Source organism: Eulemur rufifrons, chromosome 10 (assembly GCF_041146395.1).
Source record: "Eulemur rufifrons isolate Redbay chromosome 10, OSU_ERuf_1, whole genome shotgun sequence".
In the NCBI taxonomy this organism is placed as follows: Eukaryota; Metazoa; Chordata; class Mammalia; order Primates; family Lemuridae; genus Eulemur; species Eulemur rufifrons.
Genome location: NC_090992.1, coordinates 31,587,535 through 31,608,998, shown reverse-complemented (window position 1 = coordinate 31,608,998; position 21,464 = coordinate 31,587,535). Strand labels below are relative to the sequence as shown.

Here is a 21,464-nt window from a genome sequence, read left to right as displayed (position 1 = left end):
CCAGGTGCTCGCTGAGTGTTTCAGGAGTGATATTTGGAGGGAGGCAAAGGGAAGCGGGCCAGCCGATCGATCTGAGGCTCAGAATAGCCTGGAAGTGCAAGAACAACAATAAATAAACGGGTTCCGGATGCTTTTAAATCTTGGCATTTCCTGATCTCTGCTCAGCTGGTCCAGACAGCTTCATCAGCGTTTACTGCTGAGGCCGGCGGCACACGCCTCCCCTGGCCATGGCCCAGAGCTGCTTTCAAGAAAATCAGATCTAGAAATGTTTGGATCTCTGGAGCGGGGCCTGTGGGTCGTGGACGTAGGTTGGGGATCAGGCCGTGTCGGGGTTTGTCCCACGTGTGGAGGGTTAAGGCCTTGGGGCTGAAGGAGGAGAGAGGGAACGCAGGACCTTGTATCACACACTCATGTATCACCACTGAGCGGGTGACATGGTCGCCAGGGACCAGCCAGGCCCCTAATCCGCTCTCCAAGTGTTTATTGAGCACTTACTGTGTGCCAGACGCCAGGAATACAGCAGCGAGTGTTAATAAAATGCACACGTAAGTGTTTAATTACCCACCGTGACAAGCCCTAGAAGGGTCCAGCCCTCCAGAAGGCTGTGAGCGGGAATGGTAGGGCTCCTCACGTGGTCTGCAGCCTCAAGGAACGCTTCCGCGAGGAAGCAAAGAGGCAAGGATGAAAAGGAGATGGGTAGGCAAAGCCTGTGTGTGTGGGAGGCGTGTTCCAGGGAGAGGGAACAGCACAGGCAAAGACTCTGTGGGGGGACAGATCTGGCCAGGGGTGGAAAGAAGCCAGCAGGGCCGAGAGCTGCTGTAGGGAGTGGGTGCGGCTGTGAAATGAGGCGGGACAGGCAGGTGGGAGCCAGACCGTGCGGGGCCTCACAGGTCACAGGAAGAGTTTCGGTCTTTACCCAGGAGGAATCAGAGGGAGCCGGTTGGGTCAGATCTACATCTTGAGAAGATGGCTGTGGCTGCTCTGTGCCCAGCATCCTGGTGGAGGCCAGGGTAGAGGCAGGAGGCCACGGCTGCCTTTGAGGTGTGAGTGGATCGTGGCGTGAACGGGGTCAGTCTCAGGCGTGAGGGGTTAACTCAGTGATTGGGTGATCGGGAACTGCAGGGAGGCCCGGCAGTCTGCAGAGGCTACAGCTGTTCTAGCAGTAGCTTCAGGACTCCTGTGTAGGAGTCTCACTAACGGCCATTGTCTTTGAGCACTTACTTGCACCAGACACTGTGCAAAGCCCTTCTCGTTACATCCTCATAGGGGCCAGGCCAGGCCAGTGGCTCACACCTGTAATCCTAGCACTCTGGGAGGCCGAGGCGGGAGGATTGCTTGAGCTCAGGAGTTCGAGACCAGCCTGAGCAAGAGCGAGACCCCCATCTCTACAAAAAATAGAAAAGTTAACCAGGCATGGTGATGCGCGCCTGTAGTCCCAGCTACTGGGGAGGCTGAGGCAGGAGGATTTCTTGATCCCAGGAGTTTGAGGTTGCAGTGAGCTATGGTGACGCCACTGCACTCTAGCCTGGGTGACAGAACAAGACCCTGTCTGAAAAAATAATAATTAAAAAAAAATCCTCATAGGAATCCCGGGGGTGGGTAGGGCTGTTATCCTCCATTTTAAATCATTTGGCCGTGATTGCACAGCTCAGCGCTCCCCCCCCCCGCCCCCCGCCTCCAGCTCCTCTGACAAGTCCCCTGGATAAGTGTTCTCTGGTCCAGTTTGACCCTCTTCAGGGCTTGGCCCAAGGCCCCAGCTTCTGTCTGGTTGCTCCAGTGACCCTCGGTGTCATGTCTGCCCCGGCCACAAGAACCAGCGCAGAGCTGGGCTGAGAAAGCATTGTCACATGTGGCCTGAGGGGACACAGCCGTGTGGCCCTCGCTCTTCTGTCCCTCCCAGCCTGCTGGCTTCTGGCAGCACTTGATTTAGCACGTGAGCTGAACTGGCTGTGTCTCTGGGTTTTGCATGTGGCCTGTCTCCTGGGATTCAGATGGTCTCTGCTGCTTGTTTTTATTTTTCTCCTTGACTTCCTCTCCTCTCCTCCTTTCCCTCTGCTCCCACCCTGTCCCCAGCTGTTGCTGTCCTGTGGGGGTCTTTTCCTCGCCTCCCAGATGTGCAGGCAGGACTTGGAGTGGAAGCAGGGGGCTCCTTCCTTCTGTCTTCCCAGGAAGGAAAGAAACTAGCGGTCTGGGCAGCTGTTACCTGTGGGGGTCCGGGCGAGGCTGTTGGCGTACACGACCTCATGGCATCGCTGTGAGGCGTACACGCCATCATGTCTACAGATGAGGAAACAGGGGCTGGGAGGATTCAAGTATGGCACCCATGGTGGGGTGTTGCACACACGATAGGATCCTGATTTTAAAATTCTTGCTTCCCAAGCTTGAATGTGTGCAGGATTCAGGATGAGCGTCTGCAGCTTATTTAATAAGCTCCAGATGAGGCCGGTGCTGCTGGTCCGTGGACCACAGTTTGAGTAGCATGCCCACCGTGATGCCCGTGCAGGCACACACCACCACTCCGCCCTCGATAGTCACCACCTCCGCTGTCTTTCTTCCTTGTTAGGATCTGCTAATGGGGCACCTGCCGCTTTCCTACCATGCCGACGATGTCACGTGCTGACCCTGTGTGTCCCAGGGCGCTGGTTGACTGATCATCGTCTCCAAGGCTGACCAGTGTTGTAATACAGGGAACTGAGGCTCAGAGGAGTAGGAGGGACTTGTCCAAGGTCTCATGCCATTAGCACAGAGGATTCAGGGCTGTGACTCCCTGTCTAGTGTTCTCTGTTATTGCTTCATTTAGGAGTCAGAGATCTTGGAGTTCTAGTCCTGGTCCTCTCTTTTACTTGCTGTATGACTTTAGGCAAGTCACTTTCCGTCTCTGAACCTCGTCTTGCTTACTGGAAAAAATGGCTTAACCTCTGCCCTGCTGTGGGGATCAAATGGGGGAATATCTAGTTTACAGCATAAAGGACTTTTATGAACCCCGAGACCCCCGGTCCTAGTAGGGTGGGGGAAACCCAGTAGGGCAGGAAAGAGGGTTCAAGTGGCCTGTGCTCACATGCAGGGCCTGTGGCGGCTTCACTCGCCAAAAGATTTCATTGTTCTGTGTTTAGAGCACCTCACTTCCTGCTTGTTTCCTCTGAGGCTCTCGTGATAATCAAGCATTGTCAGAGCGTTTCCCTTTCTTAATTCAGGTGCTCGTTGTTCTGTTGCTAGTGCGCAATAAAGCGGCCGGGGGCGGGGAGCCCGTGGCGACACCACCCCAACGCGGGACCCATCCCTATTTCTTCAGAAAAAGGCGTGTGGAAACATGTGATTCGGTTGACACTAGCTCACTTTCCGTGCCCAGGTCTTCACTCTGGGACACACTTACATAAGCAGGTTCAGCGGTGGCTGGGAGGCCAGTCGGTGCCTGGGCCCCCAGGACCTGGTGGCGGGGTCTGCTCGGCAGCCGCCTTGGCCTGGGGCCCTGGCTGGCCACGTGACCGAGGAGAGCCGGCTGGGGCCAAAGAGAGACTGTTTCCCACCGGCTTTATCTGGGAGCCTGTGGGTCTGGGTTTCTCATCATCTGACCCACTGGAAGAGGAAAGGCAGGAGTTTCCGTGGGGAATAAATGGATGCGGAAGGAAACCGCCCCCCACCACCCCTGGGAAGGGGGTGAGCGTGAGGGAAACTGCGGCCTCGCAACAGTGTGGGACAGGGATGCCAAAACTGACCTGGGAAATGGGGGCTCTCTGCCCCTTCGCCCCACCCCCAGTGGTTCAGTGAGCACCTACTCTGTGCTGGGCCCTGTTCCAGGCTGGGCCCTCGCACAGTTCACATTTTGGAGGGGAGAGAGACGGTCCCTGGGTTCATGCTGTGGACTGAGCGAGTGGGCAGGGGTATTGAGGAACGCCTTTCTCACTGAGAATGACGGTGACCTGGGCGGGGAGGTGTCCCACGTGGACAGCCCAAGCCGAGAGAGTCGTGTTTCCGGGGAAGGAAACAGGAGAGTTGGAGATGATGGGGGAGCAGGCCAGGCGCGGGCTGCGCTCAGCATTGTAGGCCCCATGAGGACTTCGGGTTTTTGTCAAGGTCAGTGGGAAGCCAGGGGAGGGTTTCAGCAGGTGAGTGAGTGATAACCCAGTCTCGGCTATGCGCGCCGCCTGCTGGGTGTGGGGGGCAGGCCCGGCCCCTCTTGCTGGGAGCCTGTGCTGTCTCCGTGGATGTACATCACTGAACCCAGAAAGACTCCCGGAGGTCCTAGCAGGCATTGAGGACTTCCCCTGCCCCGTTACTTCAAGGCCTAACAGATAATCTTGCAGCCTTGTTAACAGCCCTGGTCAGCCAGAGTGGGAGCAGCAGAGAATTCGGGGCCTAGGTCTAGACTCTAGATCCACATTCTAGCGTGGTAAAGTCACGTCGGCTCCCTGAGCCTCGTCTTCTTCATCTGTAAAATGGGAGAACACCCATTTTGCTGGGCTCTCATGTGCCACCCAGGTGCTCTGAGTGGTGGCTACCGTGTACTTGGAAAGTGGTTTCTTAGTCTGGGGTTTGAGTCAAATTAACCTCATAAAGCTCTTAAATTGCCCATGAAATAGTGTGTATGAATAATAGGTATGTGTGTGAGTATATGCAAATAGAGAATTCACATGCAGAATATGACATCCTATTTCTAATGTGTAAGAAAGAAATAGAAATTTGGCTTTTCATTTAATTTGTTTTTGCCAAGCACATAAGGTTGAATTCATTCAGGTTAAATAGGAGTATGATGGGTTGCTACTGTATGGCTTCTGGTTAGTAAAAATGGAAAACCTAATTATCTCCCTCGTAATCCCTCCCACTTCAAAGCCCAAGGCCATGGCGGGGGTTGCAGGGGTTCCCCAGGGAGCCCAGCGTGGGAACCGCAGGACCAGATGGGCTGTGAGGCCCCCCAGCTCCCACGCCGTGCAGCAGTGGGGGCATTTGTGGGCTGAGCTTTGCTGAGTCATCTCTCCCTTGGCCTGGTCATGTGTTGGCTGACAAGCCCAGGCTGGTGTGGAGCCCTGGCCTGGGTGCTTGGGGAACTGACTTCAGCCCTGCCTGCCAAGGCCATCAGCCTACTGGGAAGGGGGACTCCTCAGCTACCCACTGCCCCTCCACACGCCCAAGGGTCCCCTGCCTGCACAGAACCTTCGGGCTGCCCGTCCTGGGAGGGAGTGCCACCCGAGGGCTCTGGCATGGCAGCAGGGCCGCGGTCAGCCTCCAGCAGCACTGGGCTGAAGGTGTGAGCTGGCACCTTGCTGGCCTGTTGAGTGTGACATTTCCTCAAATGCCACAGAGGGGCTGCCTGACCTTCAGTCTCCTGCCAGGACCCCCTTTGTGCCTCTTTCTGGGTTATTTATAACAATGTTTACAGGCAAAAGGGCTTCTCAGACGAGCCCTGGCCCCGCTCCCTTGGCCCCTCCTGCCAGCCAGGGCAAGAGACAGAAAATAGAGCCAGAGAACACCTCCAGATGGGCACTTTGGTCTTCCAGGTCTCTGGGACTTTTTAATTTTTATTTTCTTGCTGTATAATATACATACTATAAAATTTACCATTTTTAAGTGTATAAAACAGTGCCATTAAGTATATTCCCCATGCTGTAAAACTGTCATCAGTCTGCATTTATAGGACTTTTCCATCATCCCAAAGCCACACTTGTTCGTGTGCCTGACACAGGAGATGGCTGGCACATGCCAGTCTCCTCCCCTGTCCCCAGGCACAGTCATATTTTGAGGAAACTCCACAAAATGTGGCAAGGAAGGGTAGCACCTGCTGGTTCGTGATGAGAATGATGGTGGTGGTTGCCCCGTTTGGCCGTGTGGAATGGGCACATTGCCCAGGGCTAGCAGTAACCCTTTGCCTTCCTTCCCGTTCACGAATGGGGTCAGAATTCTAGTGAGTGGAACGCCGGAGAATGTCCTGATTGCAGGGAGACCCAGGGATCTGCTCCAATCTCTCTTCTCTTCTTAAGCAAAATCAACTCATTTTGCAAACTTTCATTATAAATGGGGCACATGTTTTGCAACTGACCTCACACCCACCACTCTGGTAGGCCATTCACTACCTTTGAGAGAACTTAGTAACAGTCCTTCACATCGGGACAGCACTTTATAGTTTTCCCAAACACTTTCCCATCCAGAATACCTCCCTGGACGGGGCTGGAATAGTCCCACAGCAACTGGAAGGATATGAGCCCCGTTGTAAAAATGTTGAAACTGAGGCTCTACTAAGCGACGTGACCAGGGGACATGGTCCCATTTTAGTCACCTGCACAGACAGTAACTCTTTCCCCATCTCATTCCACCAGGCGGGGACCAGGGTGAGGCAAAGGAGGCACCTGGCTCCAGCACGAAATTTAAGGAGATGCCAAAAAACTCAGTAATCAAGATAAATCATATTTCAATTCATTGTTCGAAAATAATAATTGATGTGAAAAATCCATGCTGAACAAAATAACAGATTTAAAAACAAAGGCATGAACAGTAAGAGCACCATGCATAGCCGTGTAGGAGCCTGGGGCCAAAGAGAAACATCAGTACTACTGACCCCTCCTTTATTTAGAATTTTGGAATTTTGTTAACCATGGATGGGTTTTTTACATTAATTTTTATTTTTTAAAAAAATACTGCATTAAAATAGGACCTGCCTTGATGACTGAGTTTTTTGGTGTCCACATCACCCAAATTCGAGTTCTACCTTCTAATTTCAGTGCCCTACTGTGACAGATGACCCCTGCTCTCGGGTCCCCAGGCCTCGGGGTCCTCGTATTCCAAGGCCTTTCAACCATTCTGAAGTGTCAAGAGAGCAGCTGAGGGTGGCATTTGATCCCTGCGGTCTATTTTTGTGCCTGCCCTTCAACCACTGATAGCGTGTTGCTCTGGGTAGAGCTGGTGTGTTGAAATGGTGAGTGTTGCTCTCAGGTGGCTTGTGTGCTCGTGTATCTTCCTTCTTGACCTCGCAGAGGGGCCTGGAAAGGAATGGAGCTCTCAGCGGCTTTGCCCCCGCAGACTTTGACAAAACCTGACATCCGTTATCTGGTAACTGAGGCCACAAGGCAATTGGGCCTTGTCCCGAGGCTGTTTGACAAAAATTCACATGTTGCACTCTGATGCTTTACAGCTCCCAAGGCGCTGGGTTTGTGTTTGAACTCACCTTTACTGAGCACCTGCCACGTGCCAGGCATCGTGCTGGGTGCTGGGGACACAGCAGGATCTAGGCACACAAGGCCCCTGCTCGAATGGAGCTGCTCACTGGGGGATGCAACAAGAAATAAGTGGATGAATTAAAAATGGGGGAAAGTTCTGGAGATGGATGGTGGTGATGGTTGCACAACAATGGGGAGGTACTTACTGCCACGGAACGGTGCACTTAAAAATGGTAAATTTCATGTTATGTATATTTCACCACAATTTAAAAACATACTGAAAAAAGGGGGCAGGGGACCATCAGAGGATGGATAGTGCTAATTGAGGACATTCTAGCGGGAGGTGGGGTGGCCACTTCCACATACAGGGGTCAGGGAGGCCCATGGGAGGGACATTTGATCTGGGACGGGGATGCTAAAGGAAGCAGCTATGGGAAGATGGAGAGAGCAGACTCGTTCCAGGCCGAGGGAGCTGCCAGCACAGAGGCCCCAGGGTGGAAACTCCAGCCGCACGATGCTTCCACGAGGGAGGCTGGTCTCTGGAGATGCAGAGAGGCAAAGCGACTCCCTGTCACCAGGCTTGGGCCAGCCCTGCCTCAGCAAAGCTCAGCCACATATACCTGCACCTCACTTCGCAGTTCGGCAAGTGCTTTTCCTGCCGCTCTCCTTTGAATTCAAGAGGCCCTTGAGTTCAAGTGCATAAAATTGACTGCGAGTGCAGGCAAACACAATGTGGGTATTTCACTGCCCTGAAACACCTTGTACAGAATATACTTCAACCTTTTATGGTTTAAAAACAAACAAAGGCCGGGCACGGTGGCTCACGCCTGTAATCCTAGCACTCTGGGAGGCCGAGGCGGGCGGATTGTTTGAGCTCAGGAGTTCGAGACCAGCCTGAGCAAGAGCAAGAGCAAAACCTCGTCTCTACTAAAAGAATAGAAAGAAATTAGCTGGACATCTAAAAATATATAGAAAAAATTAGCCGGGCATAGTGGCACATGCCTGTAGTCCCAGCTACTCGGGAGGCTGAGACAGGAGGATTTCTTGATCCCAGGAGTTTGAGGTTGCTGTGAGCTAGGCTGATGCCACGGCACTCTAGCCCTGGCAACAGAGTGAGACTCTTGTCTCAAAAAAAAAAATGCCACCTTCCTGAGCCTAGAGCGGCCTTGTACCTTCTGACAGGTGGCCCCTGGCAGGTGCCAGGATCCATGTTGCCAAAAATGGGGAGGGAGACCTTGCTGACAGCACCCGCTGAGACCTCAGTGGCAGGGTAGGGACTCTGGGCTCTGCGCAGCCAGGCCATCCCGGACCTGCCCCACCCCAGGTAATCTCACCTGGGTATAGCAATGAGAGACTTTACAGATCTCCGCTGGATAAGGGGCTGCTTGCAGGCCACAGGGAGTGGGGGAAGAGGTGACTGTGTAAGATAACACCTGCCCCAGGAGACTGCCTGTTCTTTCTTTCCTTTGCCCTTTAAAGGGGGAAGGATCTCACACAGAACTTCTGGTAGATGGACCACAGCTGTTGAGGAAGTAGCGTGTCATTTTGGCAAGAGCTATGGGCAGGGGACACGGGAGATCCCAGTTCATGCCTGGCCCTGCCAAGAGCTGGCTGTGTGGATCTTGGGTGACTCCCCATTCCCTCCCTCTGAGCCTCCATTTCCTTATCTGCAAAATAAGAGATCTGTCTCTAAAGGTGTTACAACAGACTCTGCCAGCACCCAGCCCCCTGTCCAGCGTAAGGCTTTATTTCCTGTGCTGTGGAGGCCGGAAGGCGTGTACAGCCGTCACCCTCTTATCTGATGAGAGTGGAGCTACAGCTGGGGAGGGGAATTCCTGGGAAAAGTCAGACAAAGCACAAAATCCTGAAACATAATGCCCAACATTGTCTTTAGCGAAGCCATATGACCTGTACGTAATTTTTGCCAGACTGCTTGTGGTGCCAGGGTGGAGATTCTAAGTCACCGCCGCAGTGCCCGGGCTCCAATTTCCAGTCTGGGGGTTCGTTCAGTTGGATACAGAACTTAGACTCTTGTGAAGCAATGTGAGTGCAGAATCCTTCGAGATTCCTGCATATTTCTCCTAATCTTTTACCATGATCTCATTCATACAAAATTTGACAGCGGTTTTGTTTTGTTTTGTTTTTAGCAACTCGGCTTTATTGAATCCTTCCACAGCCTTCGCCTTAGTTTTCACTGAAATCTCTTCTTTGGTACTCACGTTTTCTGTTTATGGACCACGTAGTCAAATTTTGTAATTATAGTATCAAGTGGGTCTGAGAAGGAACAACTGAGTCCTGGTAAAGAAACGCTCAGCTGGTGGGAGCAGACCGGCCGGGGCTCTGGGTGCCTTGGGTGTCAGTGACGGGTGTGATTACGGGAGAGGATGGAGAGCGTTGGTTCACCCGGCTGGTTGGTTAGGTGGAAGTTGGTCAAGGGGAACTTGTGTTCTACCAAAGGCCTGAGGGAGCCTAGACGGGATTAGGTTGGGCTGCAAGTAACAGAAAGCTTCCCCCAAAATGATAAGTTCAACAAACTCAGAGTTAAGTCCTCTCTCTGGGATCCTGGGGCAGATGTCCCAAGGCAGCGTCAGGGACCCTGACTTCCCCCATCCCATCACCATGGCTACCATGCAGAGCTGCCTTCTCAAGGTCACTGAGAACAGGGTCCCTTCCTGGTTGGCTGGGTCCAGCCCAGCCTGTTGGCCCATATCTGAACACTGGACCCCATCTTGCCTCTGGGCTGGAGGACGCCCTCTTGTCAGACTTGGTTACCACCTCTGGGATCACCTTACGCCAAGCCCTGACCAGACACCTGCACGGCAGGGGCCTGGAACCTGGCCATAACGAGCTGAGCTCACCAAGATGGCGCTCTGCAGGCCTGAGGCCAGATGCTTCCACACGGAAAGGGCCTCGAATGCCAGCTTGCGATGCTTAGTTTTGGTGGGAGGCCCTGCGAGTGGTCTGGATTATCTCTGAGTTCAGGGTGTTCTGTCTTCTAGGCTGGGCTAAGAGCCCCTCCATTTTGTCTACTTATTTTTTCTGGAGCTTAACTTTGCGTTTGTGGCTTCTGAGGCTTATTTCAGATGACGCTGTATTTCTATGGAGACCAAGATCAGCTATTCTTCCTACTGTTCTAGTAGAAGTCTCTTTAGGAGTTTTGTATTAATTTGGAAAACAGCGGGAAGATTGGATTTTTTTCTAATGTAAGGGAGATGGATTAGTCGCTCACATAGCTGCGGGGCACAGGGAATAGCTGGCTTCAGGCACGGCTGGATCCAAGTGTTGACTTTATTTTTTTCAGGAATCCATCTCTGTCCCTCTCTTGGCTCTGCATTCTGTGTGCTGGCTTCTTTCTCAGGCAGGCTCTTTGCAGGTTATGGTGAAGATGGCTGCTGGCTTTCTAGAATGAAATTCAGGCAGCTGAGTCCCCTTGTCCAAACACTCCAGCAAATTCCTGGTATTCACCCTGACTTACCCGGTTGAACCAGTTGGTGTGGCCAGAGGACAATGTATGTTAATTGGCCAGGCTGTGCTTACCTGCGGTGTAGGGGACGGGCTCCCACCTGTAGGCAGGCCAAATAACAGAGGTGGGAGGAGAAGGAAGCAAAACATTTGCAGAGTGAAATGGCTTTGTGGGGACTTCCTGTGTAGTTCCCTTCCTTCCTTCCTAGAAGGCAGGTGGAGGCACAGGGTCACAGTCTAGACTAGGCCAGTTCTAATTGATCAGGCTCCTGCTGAGAAGGCCCTGGGCTCAGCCGGAGGTGGGGTTGGGGTCAGCCAATGGTATCTTCAGGGGAGAGGGGAGAGGGAAGGGGAGCCCAGTGCTGTGTACCTGCCTCCCCAGCAGGCCTCACTGCAGGGCTGGGTGTTCCTGACGGCAGTTTAAAAAGGAAAACTTGCCTCAGATCATCGAATACGGCTTCTTGTCAGCGGAAGAAGAGGTGCCAAGTTGGTGGTAGGTCAGGACTTAGGGTGTCTGATGGCAGTCACAGGGGTGCAGGGCAGCCTGGCTGAGGGCCTAACACGCTATCCTCCCAGGCAGGCCTGGAGGGAGCCCGCGTGCTCTGGCTGGCAGAGCAAGATCATTCCCCCAACAGAAACCGTGAGCCACCATAACACCAGGATCGGGTTGGTGAAGGTTGGCAGAAAAGGATTGGGAAAGCCAGCAGGTTGAGGACTGAGGATGTGGGTCAGAAGACAAGACCCTTCCGGAGCCCCAGTTTTCCCATCAGTCAAATGGGGATGCTAAGCACTGACCCTCCACTCCCCTCCCCTCCCCTGCATCTTGGGAAGGTACCGATGAGACCATAGCTGAGAGTGTCACTTGGGAACTATAAAGTGCCATATCTGTGTCTGAGTCTGTCCCCGCTTCTGTAACAAAATGCCATAGACTGGGTGACTTGGAAACAACAGAACTTTATTTCTCAACAGTTCTGGAGGCTGGGAAGTCCAAGATCAAGGCACCAGCAGATTTGGTGTCTGACCAGGGCCCATTTCCTGGTGGTTCATAGATGGTGACTTCTTGTATTCTCGTGTGGTGGAAAGGGTGAACGAGCTCCCTTGGGTCTGTCACCTCCCACGGGCCCCACCTGCTAATGCCATCCCCCTGGGGGTTAGGATTTCAACATGGATTTGACCAGGGGTGGGGGATGGGAGTGGGTGGGCACAGATTGCTATTCAGACCATAGTAATCTGTGACCACCATTCATGTGTGTCTGACACATGCCAGGCTCCCAACCTGTGTTACTTTATAAGAACCCTTGGAGGTAGAATTCTTTTAATTATTCCCATTTTGTCAGTGGAGACTGAGGCGGTAAAAGTTAGTGTCTTGATCTCAAAGAATTATTATTAGTAGCACAGCCAGGGTGTAGCCGTCCCCCTTGTCTAGGCTTCTTTTCATTTGAAGACAGACCGTTTTGCACTTTTGTCTCCCCTCTGGAAATTCATTCATTCATTCCTGTATTTGTTTTTTAAATGTTAAGTTCTACCTAAATATTTCCCCAAAGCCTACATGGCTCTCGGAAATTAGATAAGGACAGAATTGTAGGACGTGCTTGAGCAGGAGGGGTCCAGAGGGTCTGTCTAGTTTTATGTTCTCTTTTCCAGAGGGGACAGTGAGAACCAGAGAGGGGAGGTGAACCACTGAAGGACGCATAGTGAGTACTGATGGGCTTAGAACCCAAGCTGTCACTGCAGCCACACTCCCACCCCCACTCCCGTCCCCTCCTGCTTCCTTCCACTCAGGAATTCTGAGAGTCTGCTCTGGGCCAGGAACTGAGCTAGGTGATTTGCTGATTGTAGCCAGGAAAGCGGAGCCACCAATTTTTCCTGAAGATGCATTCCTTCTGAAGCAGGGAATCGATTTCCAACAAGATACACAAGCTTCCAATGAAGCTACTTATGTGAGTCTGGACGAAAAACCCCATTAATCCACTGCCAGGGTCATTTATCTCCCTGGCATGGGGCAGCCACAGGCCTTTCGAGAAGGAGTGCAGTGGTGCTAGAGGAAGGGGCCAGAGAGGCCGTGCACACAAGGCTGGTGCGCAGTTTGGTGTGTTTGGCCCCAGACTTGTCCTTGCTTAACCAGAAGGGACCAACCCTGCCAATACCTTGATCTCAGACTCTGTTCAGCCAGCCAGCAGTTATGGTCCTTTGTTGCAGAAGCCATAGCAGACTAAATGACTCACTGCTTAGTGACATGGGGACAGTAACACCTACCCTGCAGTAGTGTTTTAAGGCTCTGATGAGAAGATGCACGTAAGGTACTTAGCATGGCCCTTGGTGTAGAGTAAGCACTTAATAACAGCAGCAGCTGTTAGTTTTGTGCTGTGACCTCCCAGGTCCACTGGCAGGCCCTGCGGAAGGTGGCCAGGCCAGACAAGAAGGCCTTAGTTCAGACCTTTCAAAGAGAACTGGGTCACCTGAGGCACCCCCTCAAAAGCCTCTCTGAAAATGGAGATGGCCAGAGAAATCACTATTAATGCAGTGCCTAATGGTTTTTAGCTAGAGAGTGGTCTTAGGCCTAATTGACAAGGCCAAGAAGATGAGGTTTCTTTGTTTTTATATACTGGGTACACTTTGAGTATGTTGAGCTGCTATGGGGAATCAATAAATGCAGTCATCACAGCCATTTTATGGGCATTTTATAAAGGAGGTGGAATGGTTTCGAGGGAAGGACACTCCCTGGATGACCCTGAGCAAGTCCATTATCCTCCTTGGGCCTCAGTTTCTATCTCTGCAAAGTGAAGGAGATAGAAAGAAAGATAGAACTGCAACGGTCGGGAGTTCTTAAGCTGGGTCTGTGAAGGCCTAAAAGTTGAGTATAAATTTTGTACACATACTTGCATCTTGGCAGAAAAGTGTTCATAGCTTTTGTCTGGTTTTTGAAGGGGCCTCTGACTCTCTAATTGTCCACCATGACTGGCCTGGATAACTTCTCAGGGCTGCTGCTTCCTGGCTGGTCTGGGCTTCCGGGACTCTGGTTCTAAAGCTGTTTCTAAGAAGTAAGTTCTACAGAAGTGGCTGCTCTGAGTTACTGGGGATCAGGAACATATTGAAAGAGCTCCCCCAAGACCTTAATTGCTGGGCCTTTGCTGGCCAGGGAAGCCCCAGCTGCCCATCACCCGTGTGTCTCTGCTTTGGGCCCTCCCTCCTGTCCCGCAGGCCCTAGGTGGTGTCTGAGAGGTATTAATACCTTCCCAGCCAGCCGCTGGCTTGTCTCCGCACAGCAGGAGGTGAGTGGCAGGCAAAGCTTCATCTGTATTTACGGCCACTCCCCATCGCTCGCATCACTGCCTGAGCTCCGCCTCCTGTCAGATCAGCAGCAGCATTAGATTCTCATAGGAGAGCAAACCCTCCTGTAAACTGCGCATGCGAGGGATCCGGGTTGTGCTCCTTATGAGAACCTAGTGCCTGATGATCTGAGGTGGAGCTGAGGCCGTGATGCTAGCGCTGGGGAGCAGTTGCAAGTACAGATTTCATTAGCAGAGAGATTTGACTGCACAGAGACCATAATAAATCACTGTCTCCCATCATCCCCAGATGGGACCGTCTAGTTGCAGGAAAACAAGCTCAGGGCTCCCACTGATTCTGCATTGTAGTGAGTCGCATAATTATTTCATTATATGTTACAATGTAGTAATAATAGAAATAAAGTGCACAATAAATGTAATCATCTCAAAACCATCCCCACCCCCAAACCTCCGCCCCCCAAGTCTGTGGAAAAATTATCTTCTATGAAACCGGTCCCTGGAGCCAAAAAGGTTGGGGGCCGCTGGCCTAGCCCATCTCCCTGCTTCTGTGCTGGCCCCACCCCCGTCACACTTGGAGTAAAGCCCAAATCCCTTACAATCCCTGCCTGACCCAGCCTCCACCTGCCCCTCTGGTGTCATCTCCCGTCCCTGCCACCCCCACTCACCGAGCTGCGGCCGCACTGACCTCAGCACCTGGTGCCGTAGGCTCGGTCTCTACCGAGGTCCTTGCCTTTGCTGGTCCCTCTGTCTGGAACGCTCTTCCCACCTCTTCCGTTGCCTGGCTTCTCCTCCTTCGAGTCCCAACTCAGATGGCAGCTCCTCCAGGAAGCCTTTCCTGACACCCATCGAAGGAATGCCACTCCCTGTGTTGTCCCCCATCAGTGTGTACCTGGTTTGTTTCTCCTTCATAGCACTAACTCAATCTGGAAGGAAATATTTATGTATTTTCCTCCCTCACTAAAATGTCAACCCATGAAAGAGGGAACTGAGTCTTACACGTCACAGTGCCTGGCTCATAGCAGCATTGAATAAATGCTTGAACACGCCCACTAGGGTGGCTAAAATTAAAGTGGCTGACAATACCAAGTGTTGGTGAGGGCGTGGAACAGCTGGACTCTTATACAGCTGAGGCGGGTGGGTGGACAGAGTCAGTGTTCTTCCATTTTGGAGAAGAATTTGTAGATTTATAAAGTTACGCACACACTTACCGTATGACCCAACGATTCCGCTCCTAGGTATTTACCCAAATGAAGTAGAAATATGTCCAAACAGAGACTTGTACACAAATATTGCAAACTTATTCGAAATGGCCAAGAACTAGAAACAAACCAGTTGTCCATCTAGAACAGGCAAAACCTCCGGCATCCCAGAGCCTGACTGGGCTTGAAGGAGAAAGGAAGTTTCAAAAGGCAGCTGAGAGAGTCCGCCTGAGTCTGCAGCTCGTGCATCCATTAAGTGCTGGGGGTTCACAGCCAGGGTGGATGACAGCTGGGGGTTCCCTGGGGACCCAGAGATTCAGGCAGCGCCTGTGTCCCTCTCATGTTCTAATTCCCAACCGGGTTCAGAAGCGTTCAGCTCTTCTCTGGAAAGTCAAACTTTATAATAACATGTTCTGTTTGTGTGATTATTTATTTAGTGTCATCCTCCCCCACCCCTGGCATGTAAGTTTCAAGAGGACAGTGGTTTTGTCTGTTCCACCCCTGGCTGTGTGTAGTACCCAGCACAGTGCCTGGTGGCAGCGGCCCTCTATTGCGGGTGGTTGAATGCATGTGGATTGGAGAAAGAACGGGGCAGGCCGGGGACAGGGGAGGGCGTGTCCCTGGAGACAGACTTGCTGGGCACCCTGCTGCCTGGCCTGAGAGCAGGGACCAGCCACGTGAGAGGACCCCGCCCTGGGGCTGCCGGTGCAGGCAGTATTCTTACAAAATGCCAATTAAGACATTTGACCCAAATTTGGATAAAAGCCTTTTTCCTGTGTCAAGTTGAGCTAATAATATACATTTATTCATAATTTATGAGGCCTAGTAAGTGGGAACAATTAAGGAAAAGGCCTGGGCAAAACCTATTTCTCTTAAGTGTCACATACACGCCTCTTTTTGTTCTCTGAGACAGTTCCCACCCCTTTCTTCCTGCCACAAAACACCGTTGTTTTGATTATCATTATTATTGTTTGTTATATTACCGTTAGCTGTTCCGTGCAGACTAGCTCTTCATCTGCGGGGCAGCCCTCCTGTTGGTAACTGTGAAACTTGGGAGACCAGGGTGAGAGAGCGATCGCCTTCTGGGATTAGGCCTAAGGATACGCATTATTGCTAACATCACAAGTTCCCAGGTGATGTTGGTGCCGAGGATCCTGGGATCATATATGTGGGATTCTATTCTACGTGCTGATATTCTACAACATGGCCTTTTTATTTATCATGGCTAGGGAGAGCATATACATCTGCCTCAGTCTTTTCCACAGCACTGTAGCGTTTCATGATACAGGTGTTTTGTGGTTTTATTTACCTATCATCTACTGATGTGGTCTTCCACGTTTTAGACATTACAGAAGTTTCCTGTAAAATCCCTGGGAGCATGGGCGAGTGTTTGCCCAGAACCTAGTATCCATCGGTAATGTCAGCCATTGTTATTGCTGTTTATTTCATTATTGATACAGGGGGCTTGTTAGCTTTAAGAAATCCCTTTCTAGGTGGGGGCAGTTATGTAAAGGAGTAGCTCTCTATTTACCGGCTCTAATAAAGTTTCCAACAAAACAGTTCTGGGAAGAGGAAAGAGGTGCATGTGGGCAGGGCTTTGAGGGGTGTGTAGGAGTGCAGACGAGAGAGCAGCAGAGGGGATTGTGCTGCCAGGGCCTGGCTTAGCTACCAGCAGATTTCACCATTGCAAGGGGTGGGGCAGATCTTTCCATTTCTTGGTCAGCTGGCAAAATCGGGCCTTGGCCAAGGGTCCAGATTGGCTGCATCGTGGCTAAGGGGGTCCCTGTTGGGTATAGCCGAGCTCAGCTCTGATCTGCCTCCTTCTTTCCTGTCTCCTCAGGCTGGGGCTTCCGGGGAGGAGCAACTGTGTGCAGACTTTCCGGAGCTCGACCTCTCCCAGCTGGATGCCAGCGACTTTGACTCGGCCACCTGCTTTGGGGAGCTGCAGTGGTGCCCGGAGAACTCTGAAACTGAACCCAGCCAATACAGCCCCGATGACTCTGAGCTCTTCCAGGTATGCCCCCTCAGGTCTCCTCACCTCCCACCCCACTGTGCCTCTCTCTGCCCTCCAAGCCTGGCTCTGCCCTGCTCCCCTTCTCCTGCACATACTCATGCAAAGATGTCCTCTTGTCCCAAAGCTCTGGGACCCTGTTTCTCATGCTGGATCTGCGCCTGATCTGAGGCAGCTCTCACCCCTCACCTGGCCTGCGCTGTCACCTCCAGACAGTAAGGGCTGGGATCAGCTGTTCTCTGTGCCGTCCAGGCAGAACCAAGCCCCTCCTGTGGGCCAGGGGGTCTCCAGATCCTCTGTTCCCTACATTATCTCATTGAATCTTCATCCCCACCCTGTGAGTCAGGCTCCATTATTTTCCCATTTTACAGATAAGGAAACTGAGGCATGTGCCTTGGGCGATTTACCTGGCCAGTAGCTGAACTAGATTCAAACCCAGTCTTTCTGCCTCCGGAGCCAGAACTTTATAACCATGACAACACCATAGTGAGAATGTATTTATTGAGCAATAGTTTGTGGTAGGACTGTCCCTGTTTGTGAATATTTACTCATTTAAATCTCTTAACTGCTCTCAGTCATAAATACAGTTATCTCCATTTTTCAGTTGGTGCCTAGAAGTTCTTAATAAGAGGCAGTGCCAAGAAGCGCTATGCACGTGCCTCTCCCACCCCTCTGTGCTCCGGCACCCAGCCCCGGGCACGTAATGGTTGACATTATGATATCTGAGACTTGCTTCAGAATAAAGCAAGCTCTGCGTGGATTTGCATGTGTGGGTGGGAGTGTGTGGCTTGGAGGGTAAGAGATGAAAAAAGATTGGCCGTGTTTAGCTGTATGATGGGCACTTGCACATTCAGATCCACTATTCTTTTCTTGGAATTTTCTTCCCCATAAAGAGTAGGGGCAGAAGCTTCCTTTGCCTATTGGGCAGTATAACAGCAGCAATAGAACATTCTGTGTTCCACAAGCATCATTTCAAAGAGCCCTGATGGATGTTATCATTCCTTCTAGAAATGTTTGTCGAGCCCCCTGTGTGTCAGGCACCATGTTCATAAGTGGACTTTGCAGTCTAGAGGGGAAGACTTACCTTAGATCAGTAACCATGTAAACAGAAAGTGATCACTTGTGACCAGGGCAAAAAAGGAAATGAACCCAGGAGGAGAGAAGGATCTGCAGGCTGAGTGGGCAGGAAAGGTCTCTCCAAGAAAGAGGCAGCCGCGTGAGAGCAGGGACAGAGCTTTCTAGAAAGAGGAAGCAGTAAGTGCAGAGCCACGAAACCGGACAGGCTTGCGGTGTTGGAGGAATAGCAAGGCGGAAAGGTAGTAGCGAAGGGGAGTGTGATAAGAGAAAAGGCCAGAGAGGTAGGCAGGGGCCAGATCATGCAGTCTTGTGGGCCATGGTGAGCAGTTTGGAGTTTTCCTGAGACTGTTCTAATCTATAAGTTGCATACTACTGATAATCCATTTTATAAGTGAGGAAAGTGAAGCTCAGAGAGGTTAAGCAACTGGCCCATGGTCACACAGCTGGGAAGGATCAGGGCAAAGACTCTAACGTAGGAAACCCATACCTTCACCCCCTCACCCACCCTGTGAGGAGTCAGCAGGGCTGGGCTGTACTTCTGGCTCCATCTAGAGACCTCCATTGCCTTATGTGAACAATGGGGCTGGTATCTTCGCTGTGTTCCTCCTTTCCTCTTAAGGGGCCAACTTCCAGAAAATGCTTTCAGGTTGCAGAGGGCTAACGAGCGAGAGGGGTCTGGGTGCTGCCTGGAGACCATCCCCACTTAGACTGCACAGACCCCCACCTCAGAGACTGGCCAGACCCACCCGCAAGCCCCTGCTGAGGGGCTACTAATGACTGCAGCTGGCAGAACTCTGCCCCCCGCCGCCCCTCTCCCCTGCATGGCTGCAGACCCCACCAGCTCCCCCAAGACCAGGCCAGCCAGCTCCATCCATTCCTCATCAGATGAGCAAACCCTTCAACACCCAGCTCTCACGTCGCCTCCTCCAAAGGCAGTTGGGCGGTTACTTCCGCTCACGGGCTCCCGTCTGTCGTGCATGTGTGTGCGCGCGCACGCGTGTGCACGCATGTTTGTCCTTCAGACTGTGTGCTCCCTGAGGGCAAACAATACTTTGTTCATCTCTTGGCCCATTCCAAAAACCTTGAGCTGGGATCTGGGGCCGTAGGTTCTAATCCTCCTCCTGGTGCTAGCCGGGCCGCTTCCCTCGAGGCCAGTGGGAATGCTGGGCTTGCTGCCTGTGTGGGACCTGTGTTCTGACAATCAGATGGCACCATTGCTATGGAAACAAACCGGGAGAGTGGAGAGCATGCTATAGTTATAAGGGCTGACAACTTCTCAGCGACAGGGACATTGCCTGCCACCTCTGTATGACCGGAGTTCTTCGGGCTGGGCACGGCAGGCACTTGGTAAATATTTCTGGAGTCGGCAGGTGTTTGGCTGTTCTGCCACAATTTGCCATGTGGCCTTGGGCACATGGCTCCGTGTGGTTGGGCCTGAGTTTCCTGGCGGCGGAGTGAGGAAGGAACATGAACCAGATCTGTGGCTCTTAATCTCTTGGGGTGGAGGAGTCGTCAGTGGGTCCTTTTAGACTCTGATGAAATCGTGGACCCACTCCTAGAAAAATGAGGGGGGGGCAATTTCCTGGGTTTCTTGGACCTCAGTTAAGCCCCCTGGGTGGCGGAGGATCTCTGAGTGTTCCTCCGGCCCTGATAACCTAATTCTGTTCTGTGACATTCCTTCAAGCCACTCTAGGTTCTCAAAATGAAGCATTTTTCCCTCAGATTTCTTGAAGGCTCCTTTTCCTCCAGCTTGAGATCAGCTCAGGAGAGTTGGGGGTGGGGCGAGTCTATTAATATCCCTTCCTCAGCTGATTAACTCTCCATTAATTTGCACTCTGTTTCTAAGCGGAGCAGGAGCCGAGCTAATGGGCCTGGGGAAGAGGAGAGGGGCGGTAGGGCTCCCGAGATGGATTGCCTTAGGGTGCCGACGGCTGGCCTGGGGGAGCCGCGGCCGCGTGGGCAGGGGTGGCCGTGGGCAGGGATGGCCAGGGGTGGCCGTGCTTCCCAGCCGGGCTCAGGCCTCCAAGCCCGCTTGGCAGTTCCAGAGCTGAACAGCCCAGGGAGGAGTGGGCCAAGGGGAGAATTTTGTTAGTCATTTCCGTTTGTACCCAACCTGACGGGTGCTTCTTGAGTCTTTGCCCTTTTGGACTCATTTCAGCTCTGTACCCAGCGCTCCATAAGTCAGTGTTGGCACTCTCGGCCCCGGGTTCTAGTCCTTGACCCCGGGACCCCCGACTTGCTGTGTGACTTTGAAAAGTCTCTTTCCTGGGGCTTCATTCCCCCCCAACACACCAAAAAATAAAGAATGGCCGTGAGTGCCAGCTGTGATTGATTGGCAGCTGTCCCCTGGAGCCCTGCACCGAGGAAAATGCTGGGGTGGAAGAACCGGTGCCACAGCCGGTTGACAGTACAGGGGAGCGGTAGCGCGCATGCCGTGCGTTTGGCATCCCTGGGCACTACGTGATTCCTGCGAGCCCTTCCGGCTCTGATATTTGTGATAATTCACAATGTCTCTGGGCCGTTCGCTACCCGCCCTGGAAACGAGTGGGAATTCTCAGTTTGTGCAGTGCTGATGATGTCATTTCTGGATGACTTCCCTCCAGAATCTGGTCTTTGAGACACTGAGCTCAGCCTCCCGCCATTGTCCGTTGTTTGGTCCATTCATCGCTCTGCCACGGCGCTCCCTGCGCCTCCCAGCCTCCCAGGCACTGAGCTGGCCCCTGAGCTTTCTACAAAGCCCCCTCGCCACCACTTCCAGACTTGGCTTTTGTGGGACCCCTGGGAGGGAGGCTGGCCAGGGATCATGTCTTCCCATTTCACAGGAAAAGGCAGAGAGGAGGGAAACGACTTGCGCAAGGTCACCCCGTCGATGGCAGAGCGCCATGTGTTCAGCCCCAAGAGCGGTCATTGAGCCTCAAGTTCCAGGATCTTAACTCTCCGTCAAGCTGGAGAAATTATTCTGGGAACGCAGGATTGGGAGTCCGGCCCCAGGGTTGAAGGAGACTCACAGGTGGTGGGTGGGGGGCAGCCAAGTGAGCCCCATCACATTCTAGAGCTGGAGTCCAACCGGGGCAGTCCTGATCTGGCCTTGGGCCCCCATCCCCCAAGGCCTGGGTCAGGCCCAACCAAAATCTTCTTTTGACCTTTCTTTTATTCTTAGCTGTTCTAAAAATTACAAACGTGTTTGTTCTCCTCTCCCCGTGTCCCCCCTTCGAATTACTCAGCTGCTGCTCTGGCTGCAAGGCCTGGAACAGATTTAGTGCAGCCGAAAGGCCGT

The 21,464-nt window shown here is 52.5% G+C and overlaps 1 protein-coding gene across 2 annotated transcripts in view; it reads left to right on the top strand.

Annotated features, from left to right (window-relative positions):
- Positions 1-21,464, top strand: part of PPARGC1B (PPARG coactivator 1 beta) — a 99,387-nt gene that overhangs the window by 57,855 nt on the left and 20,068 nt on the right. For both annotated transcript variants that reach the window (XM_069483936.1, XM_069483935.1), the window contains exon 2: positions 16,940-17,113. In XM_069483936.1, the coding sequence (XP_069340037.1) occupies positions 16,940-17,113 (174 nt within the window). The remainder of the gene's footprint in view (positions 1-16,939; positions 17,114-21,464) is intronic.